Source organism: Triticum aestivum, chromosome 3B, assembly GCF_018294505.1.
Source record: "Triticum aestivum cultivar Chinese Spring chromosome 3B, IWGSC CS RefSeq v2.1, whole genome shotgun sequence".
NCBI classification, from domain to species: Eukaryota; Viridiplantae; Streptophyta; class Magnoliopsida; order Poales; family Poaceae; genus Triticum; species Triticum aestivum.
The window spans coordinates 273,516,097-273,525,314 of record NC_057801.1 but is presented as its reverse complement, the minus strand read 5'-3'; the positions used below and the strand labels follow the sequence as shown (position 1 = coordinate 273,525,314).

The following is a 9,218-nucleotide window of genomic DNA, read 5'->3' as shown; positions in this document are numbered from 1 at the left end:
CTCACATAATAATTTTCTTATTAGTTGAATTTCGGGCAGTCCCCCATATATCAGAGAAAACTAGCTCTAAAGGAGCATTCGAAGTACTACTAGAATTCGGATAGGGAAGTTGATGGCTCTTGCCTTGTTGACAAGCATCACACAATGCCTCTTTATTCAACTCATCACACAATGCCTCTTTATTCAACTCATTGCTAGAAAAGAAAATTTTATTGTTCCTAAGAACATGCTAAACTATTGCCGAGGATGGATGTCCTAAGCGATTGTGCCACCGCAACGGAGAGATCTTGGTGGTGCCAAGTGCATGTGTGCCCGAGCTTATGGGAGCTGATGATAGGGGGTAGAGCTCGTTTCTACACCTGCCGTGGAGGAGGGTTTTCCTCGTTGCCTTGTCCTTGACATAGAAAAAATGGGGATGAGTTTCAAGAAATACATGGTTGTCATAGGATAGGATAAGTGATGAGTAGAGATCAAGTTTTGGGTGGCTTTGGGCACATGCAAGATATTTTTAAGATGAAGATTATGAGTAGGGGTACGAACATAGGCATGAGCCATATGGGAAATCTTCATACCTGCATCGTTTGGCACGTTTACTTGATCGTGTCCATTGTACTTGTCCCGGACGGTGAGTTTGTCGAGCTCGCTGGTGATGTGGTCTGTTGCTCCTGAGTCCACATACCAGTTTGTATCCACCCCATAGGAGGAGTTGGTGTTGAAAGATGCTGCGCTTTTCTCCTTGTTGAAGGAGATGTCAAAGCGGCGATAGCAATCCGTGGCGGTGTGATTAGGCTTGGTGCAGATTTGCCAGAAGACTTCGGGGAGATCATTGCGACCTCCTCCATTGTCGCGGCTGCCGCCGTGACCACGACCGCCACCGTTGTTGCCTCGGCCGCCTCCATTGCGACCGCTGTTACCACCGCGGCCTCTACCACGGTTGGATCTGCCACACCCGCCATGAGAGACGACATCAGCAAAGGAGTGGGAGGACTGTCTGCCGCCCTCGAACATAGCCAATCTGCTTTCAAAGCTGATCAGCTGCGAGTAAAGCTCGCTCACCTTGATTTGCTGAGTTCGGGCACAAATCGTGGAGACAAAGGACATGCAGTCGTAGTTGAGTCTCGCAAGGATGTAGGACACCATGTCGTCGTCGGTGAGAGGCTTGCCCACCGATGTCATCTCGTCACCGAACGCCTTCATACGCCCGATGTACTCAGCCATCGTCGAGTTGCACTTCTTGGTCATGGAGAGGGCGATTCTCGTGTTGATGACGTGTGCTTGGGTTTGGGAGATAAAGATATTCGTGATGGCGGCCAATGCTTCGGTCGCCGTGTCACATTGTGCAACCTGGACCATGACAGGAGCTGAGATGGAGTTGAAGATGAAGCTCAGCACCTGAGAGTCTCGAGCCTTGTCGACGTCGTACGCAGGGTTGGGCACGTCCGTGGGCTTGCCGTCCTTGTCGGTGAGCTTCTGCGTCGGCTGCTCCTTCTCTGGATCGAGGTAGGAGATGAGCTGCGCACCACGGATGGGCGCCATGGCTTGCGCGCGCCACACCAGGAAGTTGGAGCGGTGGAGTCGATCGACGATGGGGATGGGGGCGGGTGCGGCGACAACGGAGCTTGAGGAGGCCATGGCTACGGGAGATGTGCTTAGAGGAGATAGGCTCTGAATACCATAAAAGATGACATGAAGCATATGCCTAGCAGGGACACATTGCATGTTATACATAGCCAGAGCCTAGGATTTACAGATTCGGTAGTTAGGTTATGGCTTGATCCTCAAGTTAGCTATGCACAAGATAAAGATCAGCCGCCGGCCTAACTACCTGATTACAACTCACGCAAGTTAATGTATATACGGTTTATAACTAACCGTATATACGTACAATATATTCTAACAAGACGCACCTAGCACTATGACTTTTCGACTGTCTGCTACGATAAGGTTTGTCTGATTCCGAAGCTGCGCGCTTTCAACTTGCTTCATTGTAGTTGTCGCTAGGTGTCTACGAATTTGGATGCAATTTCTGTTTCTTCATGTGTTTATTTACTGCCATGACAATTAATGTGATGAATAGATTGAAAATATTTACATGACGGAAATTTGAGAGATTGGAATTTTGAAATCTGGCAATTAGAGGAGAAGCTCGTCCAAATTTGCCACCAACCCGCTCGTCTCTCCCCAAATCGCGCCCCAGCCCCCAAACGGAAAACTCTCGAACCCGTAAAGGCTCCCCTTCTTCTCCAAGTTCCTCACCTCACCGCCAGCTTTGACCTCGCCGGCGTCCACCCAAATCCGCCTCGCCCCGCCCCGCCCATGGCTCTGACCACCCGCTAGTTCTGGCCACCTCCCCCATGACGTCCGAGCGCCCGCTCATCGACGCCGCCTCCCCGCACCCGCCGGCGGCGGCGTCGCAACTCCCGCCGTCGCAGCCGGAGCCTCCCGTTCGCGCTGACCACCTGGGCTTCTCCGTTGAGGTCCCGGACCCCTTCCGCCCCTCCCGTCGCGACCAGCCCGACCCGTCCGCGTCGGAGCGGGAGCTCCACGAGGGGGGTGAATACCGCGACGTCGCCGTGGGGGAGCCCTCGCCGGAGTTTGCCGGCAACGCTGTCCGGACGGCCAAGTACTCCGCGCTCACCTTCCTGCCGCGCAACCTGTTCGAGCAGTTCCGACGGCTGTCGTACGTCTACTTCCTCGCCATCACCGTGCTCAACCAGCTCCCCCAGGTCGCCGTCTTTGGCCGTGGCGCGTCTGTGCTCCCGCTGGCCTTCGTGCTCTTCGTCACCGCTGTGAAGGACGCCTACGAGGACATCCGCCGCCACCGCTCCGACCGCAGGGAGAACAACCGCCTCGCCGCCGTCCTCGCGCCACAAACCGCCGGCGAGTACCTCCCCAAGAAATGGAAGCACATACGCGTCGGGGACGTCGTGCGCGTCGCGTCCAACGAGACGCTCCCCGCCGACATGGTACTGCTCGCCACTAGTGACCCCACTGGCCTCGCGCACGTCCAGACCGTCAATCTTGACGGGGAGACCAACCTCAAGACGAGGTATGCCAAGCAGGAGACGCAGCTGAGGTTCTCTCACGACGGCCACGTAGCTGGTATGCTGCATTGCGAGCGGCCCAACAGGAACATTTATGGGTTCCAGGCGAATTTGGAGATCGACGGCAAGCGTGTCTCACTCGGACCGTCCAACATTGTGCTCCGTGGTTGTGAGCTCAAGAATACCACATGGGCAATAGGGGTCGTGGTTTATGCCGGAAAGGAGACTAAGGTCATGCTCAACAACTCTGGGCCGCCATCCAAGCGTAGCCTCTTGGAGACGCAGTTGAATCGGGAGACAGTCATATTGTCCATTATGCTCATTGGGATGTGCATAACTGCATCTGTGCTCGCAGGGATTTGGCTGCTGAACCACCAGCGGGAGCTTGAGTTCACCCAGTTCTTTAGAGAAAAGGATTACACAACCGGGAAGAACTACAATTACTATGGAATCGGAATGCAGATATTCGTTACATTCCTCATGGCCGTCATAGTGTATCAGGTCATTATTCCTATCTCATTGTATATATCAATGGAGTTGGTACGACTTGGGCAAGCATATTTCATGGGCGCCGACAATGACTTGTATGACGAATCGTCAAGGTCCAGGTTCCAGTGCAGGGCTCTGAATATAAATGAGGATTTGGGGCAGATTAAGTATGTTTTCTCTGATAAGACAGGGACGCTGACAGAGAACAAGATGGAGTTCATGTGTGCATCCATTCACGGAGTTGATTACAGTTCTGGCAAACCTGCATGCGGGTCCTCAGTTGTAGGTACGATGACTTTAATTTATATTACTTGTTTGATGTTGCTGTTTCCTAATAAGACCTCTTATTTGCTGGTTTTGGTCAGTTGATGATCTTCTTTGGACACCAAAAATGGCAGTTAGGACTGACCCTCAGCTTTTGAAGTTATTGAACAATGACAGCTCAAATGAGGAAGCAAAGCTTGTCCTTGAATTCTTCCTTGCTCTTGCTGCCTGCAATACAATTGTGCCACTTGTCCTGGACACTAGAGATGCTAAACAAAAGTTGATTGATTATCAGGGTGAGTCCCCTGATGAGCAGGCACTAGCTTATGCTGCAGCATCTTATGGCATTGTGCTTGTTGAGCGAACATCTGGTTACGTAGTGATCGATGTCCTTGGTGACAGACAGAGGTAAGATATCTCTCAACTTTCGCTTTGTGACCATTGTATTTGGCAATAATTCATGAGTGTGTTTTCGTTAGAATTTAGTACCGGCTATCTAACTGAAATGCAAAATTTTGTGATATCAAAAGTTATCATGTGACTAGGAGTGGAGGGACACTATGATCCGTGATCTCTTCATCTCTAGAAAACTATAAGCAGACATACTGCCTGTGTAGTCTCCTACAGTCTGGGGCAGCTGGTAGTTGGTAGCATCAAGCATCTGATTACGGCTAGCACAAATGTTTTTATGTCTTTTGCTTTGTAATGTTACTGATGTCATTTCTGACCCAAAAAGAACCTAAGGTTATTAACGTGACATTAGGGCTTGTGCCACACCCAGTGCTGAAAGCTCCCACACAAGGTGGGGTCTAGGGAAGGGAATTTCTAGACAGCCTTACCCGTGCATAATAATTCTGCAAGGAGGCTGATTCAAACCCAGGACCTCTAGGCCACAAGTGGAGAGACTCTACTACTGTGCCTGGCCTGCCCTTCAACTGTTTGGCTGGGAGGAACTTCCAAATTTGAACAGTGGTAGGAAGTTCGTTTGTCAATTTAGAAAATTATTTAAATTATACAGTCCATACAATTTTGCTGTTTTTCATTCTTCTGTGTGAGTCAGTTGTCAAGTGGAACTGTACACGTCAAGTTGACATCTATTTTAGGAGTTATCTCCATTACCAATTCGGCGTGTCAAATTGTATTCGTCGGGGCTTTGTCCCATAGTAGGTGTTTCGATGTCAAGCATTCTGCAGTGGGTTCCCCGGTGATGCTGAACTCGCTCTCCCCTTTCCCTCTGCTTCTGGACTTGGAACTGCTGTATTTCCGTTATTTGCTTAATGGAAAGGGGTTATGCCCGGTTAAAAAAAAAGTCATTTTGGACATGTCTTAAGTCAAACTTTAAAACATGGACTACATTCCAAATATTTAGATTGAGAACTTGTAAATCATATGTTCGGATTTGTCTCGAAAGTATATTCATATAATGCAATGATTTTCCATAATTAGCGGTCAAAGGTAAATCTCGAAGACCAGTTCAGTATTCAAAATGAAATGTATTTGTGATATGGAGGGAGTAATATATTTTGCAACATGTGGTGCGATTCATTTCACACTTGACCCAAATTTAATACTCCCTCTGATCCATATTAATTGTTGCTGGTTTATTAATTGTCGCTTGGCGTACGTGCCAGTACTAATCTACTATCTCATATCCTTTACGTGCCAGTTTTGATTCAATAGATCATTAGCATGCTTGGCTTACATTTCTGATGTATCCTGCCGGTATGTAATGTGCAGATTTGATATATTAGGACTTCATGAGTTTGATAGTGATCGTAAGAGGATGTCTGTCATTGTCAGCTGCCCTGATAAGACTGTTAAGTTATATGTCAAAGGTGCAGACAGTTCAATGTTTGGAATTATCAACAAATCATTAGAGCTGGACAATGTTCGTGCTACAGAGGCACATCTCCACAAATATTCATCACTTGGCCTAAGAACTCTTGTTGTTGGTATGCGTGAATTGAGTCAACCTAAATTTGAGGAGTGGCAGTTGGCATATGAGAAGGCTAGCACAGCAGTACTTGGCAGGGGAAATTTACTCCGATCAATTGCAGCCAATGTAGAGTGCAATATCCACATATTGGGGGCCTCTGGGATTGAAGATAAGCTTCAAGATGGGGTACCAGAAGCAATAGAATCTCTTCGGCAAGCAGGCATGAAAGTTTGGATTTTAACAGGGGATAAGCAGGAGACAGCAATTTCTATTGGCTACTCTTGTAAGCTGCTGACGAATGACATGAGACAAATTGTGATAAATAACAATTCTAAGGAGTCTTGCAAGAAAAGTCTCGAGGAAGCACTTGCAAGAACTAAGGAGCACAGAGTTGCTTCGTCAATTGGCTCACCGTATCCAGTGTTAGCATCAGAATCTTCTGGTACAGTTCTTGCTTTGATTGTGGACGGTAACAGCCTTGTTTACATACTTGATACAGAGTTGCAAGAAGAGGTAGTACTCGTCCGTATGTAATTCTATCAATGCTGTACTAATTTTCTTTTGTCCTTATCAGTGATAAGATCATCTTATAAAGATGCCATAACTGACACATGGTCTGTCTTATTTTGTTGTGATAGCTTTTCAAAGTAGCAACAGAATGTAGTGTTGTCTTATGTTGTCGAGTGGCTCCTCTACAAAAGGCAGGCATAGTTGCACTTATCAAAAACAGGACAGATGATATGACCTTAGCAATTGGTGATGGTATACCCTCCTGCTTCATCTATTATGTTACATTTTTATTTAGGAGACAACGTGTGCATTAATAATACTGTTTACTTAACCTGTGACATTCAGGAGCAAATGATGTTTCAATGATTCAAATGGCTGATGTTGGGGTTGGTATCAGTGGCCAAGGAGGACAAGCTGTTATGGCATCAGATTTTTCTATGGGACAATTCAGATTCTTGGTTCCTCTTCTATTAGTTCATGGTCACTGGAATTATCAAAGGATGGGTTACATGATCCTTTACAACTTCTACAAGAATGCCACATTTGTCTTGGTTCTTTTCTGGTAAGGTTTTTTTAGAGGGGATAAATACTTCATTACTTGGGAAAATGTTACTACTAGTTTTGGTCAGAAAACAACTTGGCGGCTATTGAAATCATCCATATCATTAATCTAATCTGGAAAATGTGGAGACCTATAATTTTCTAGTGTTACATATAAGATGTGTACCCTGGCATTATAAATTTACGACCATATATTTTTTTGCGGTGATATGATAATAATTTTATGGTCAGAAATTATGACCATAATTTTTTGTTTAGTTGGTTGAATTATTCAAAAACTATTTTATGGAGCACCTCTTTATTTTTCCTATTTTTTGCGTGGATAGTAAAAAAATATAGCCCCCCCAAAATAATGCTTATGATGTGATCGCAGGTATGTGCTTTATACATCATTCACTTTGACGACTGCTATCACCGAATGGAGTAGTCTCCTGTATACTGTGCTTTATACATCCCTTCCAACAATTGTTGTTGGTATTCTTGACAAGGATCTTAGCAAGTCAACACTGCTAGCTTACCCAAAGCTTTATGGATCTGGCCAACGGAATGAGAAGTATAATTTGAATTTGTTTGTCCTCAATATGCTTGAAGCACTTTGGCAGAGTTTGGTTGTGTTCTACATACCGTATTTTGCATATCGACAAAGTACTATAGGCATGTCTAGTCTTGGAGATTTGTGGGCACTTGCATCAGTCATCGTTGTAAATATGCAATTGGCCATGGACATCATTCGGTGGAATTGGATTATACATGCGTTCGTATGGGGGACGATAGCAGCAACAGTGATTTGTCTCTTTGTGATAGATTCGATATGGGTTCTTCCTGGTTATGGGTAAGTGCTTCACCTCTCTCATCTTATTACTGATGCCATTATTTTTGTATTCCGTGCAATAGCTGTGAAGTTGACAAAAAAGATGCAGTAGTCTTTAAAACCTTTAAAGGTATTCTGACTGTTTTCTCCATCGGACATATACAATAGCAAGTTTCCTGCAACATGTGTTTGTATTATAAGGGATGAGTTCTCCGAAGAAACGAAATAAACCTTGATTCGAGATGTCCCTTGTGATAATAAATCAACAGGCAGCATCTCACCCATGCGCATGGCCCTTGCTCTTTTGTTTCATTCCAGCATAACATTTTGTTTATTTCCTTTGCACTATAATTCTTTTAGAATACATAGATTAAACGCTGTCTTTTTCTTTGCAAGCATCTCTGGTCTTCTTACAAGTAAAATGAGCTATTTGCCCATGTTTTCTTGAGTAGGATTTCTGATAAGTGCAAACCTGCTGCTCTTGTTTATGATTATCTATAATAGATGCAACCAACTGACACCAAACACTAATTTCAGGGCCATCTATCACATAATGGGGCAAGGCTTGTTTTGGTTACTGCTGCTTATCATTGTTGTCACAGCAATGGTCCCACATTTTGCAATCAAGGCTTTCACGGAGCATTTTGTTCCCAGTGATATTCAAATCGGCCGAGAAATAGAGAAGTTTGAGGCTTTAAATCAGGTGAATCGTTCGGAAATTCCAATGCGAACGTTTTCATGACCCTTGCAGGGGAATTGCATAGTGTTACTATTCTTTCTTATATTCTGTTTCTTTTGTCCGTTTCCGCCCTTTCAGTGTGTATACGGGCCATTCATTTGTTAATGGCAATAGATTTAGCCTCCAGGGTGTGTGTATGTATGTATGTATTCTATCTAGCATTTACTGAAAAGGAAATAGAAATTGTTGACGGCCAAGAATTTGTGCCCTGGTGTGTGGTGTCCACCATGAGTCATAAGGTGAATGGGTGAACACTGCGATGTATATTATCACTAATTCTTCTATCTGAAATATGTATTGTTGCTCATATGTTTAGTGCCATTGTTGCTCGTACTGGTCTAACCCTTTTTTTATAAACTCACTTAGACATGTTGAGCATACAATGGGCATATGAGCACCCATGGTTCACATCACATACTATATTCAGATTTGTCTACATCAAACAGAGTTGGTTCCATTTCGGTTCCGGAATTAAGCATTTGGAGAAGGTTGGCATAACAATCATTTCATAAACTTGAGAACATGTTAGCTACATACGCACATCAGAGCATCAATCCTCCTAAAACGGAAGAGTACATCATAATTAACATTTTGGCTCCATCAATGTAAGGGCTATAGGTCTCATGCTTGCAGATGGAGCACGCTCTGTATTCCAGCAGGCCATAGTTCTCTATGTTTGGCTGACCATTTCGATGCACCATGCCACTTTCCAAACTTGACCAGTGCTTAGAAAACTCGCTGCATGTTTTACATAAATATACTCCCTGAAGAAGCAGAACCATCTGACCAACCTACACAATGGCTGAACAAAAAGTTGAGCACTCGGTAGATCTTTAATTGATTTGAGTTGGCTGTAGGAGTGCT

The 9,218-nt window shown here is 45.2% G+C and overlaps 1 protein-coding gene and 1 pseudogene across 1 annotated transcript; one reads left to right on the top strand and one right to left on the bottom strand.

The window, feature by feature from the left end:
* Positions 1-1,019: 1,019 nt before the first annotated feature.
* On the bottom strand, positions 1,020-1,158 carry LOC123073112 (uncharacterized; annotated as a pseudogene).
* Positions 1,159-2,179: 1,021 nt separating this feature from the next.
* On the top strand, positions 2,180-8,661 carry LOC123069698 (phospholipid-transporting ATPase 1). Its single transcript, XM_044492629.1, has 7 exons — positions 2,180-3,819; positions 3,899-4,205; positions 5,535-6,246; positions 6,372-6,495; positions 6,589-6,805; positions 7,178-7,636; positions 8,153-8,661. The coding sequence occupies exons 1-7, from the start codon at positions 2,355-2,357 to the stop codon at positions 8,355-8,357; spliced, it is 3,489 nt and encodes a 1,162-aa protein (XP_044348564.1). The 5' UTR covers positions 2,180-2,354; the 3' UTR covers positions 8,358-8,661.
* The last annotated feature ends 557 nt before the right edge of the window (positions 8,662-9,218 follow it).

What these genes read in the sequence shown, in the direction of transcription:
- LOC123069698 (XM_044492629.1), top strand. Translation starts at nt 2,355, where the DNA reads ATGACGTCCGAGCGCCCGCTCATCGACGCCGCCTCCCCGCACCCGCCG. An exon ending in GACCTTAGCAATTGGTGATG is followed by an intron (nt 6,496 to 6,588) that starts GTATACCCTCCT and finishes TGTGACATTCAG; the next exon opens with GAGCAAATGATGTTTCAATG. An exon ending in TGGGTTCTTCCTGGTTATGG is followed by an intron (nt 7,637 to 8,152) that starts GTAAGTGCTTCA and finishes CACTAATTTCAG; the next exon opens with GGCCATCTATCACATAATGG.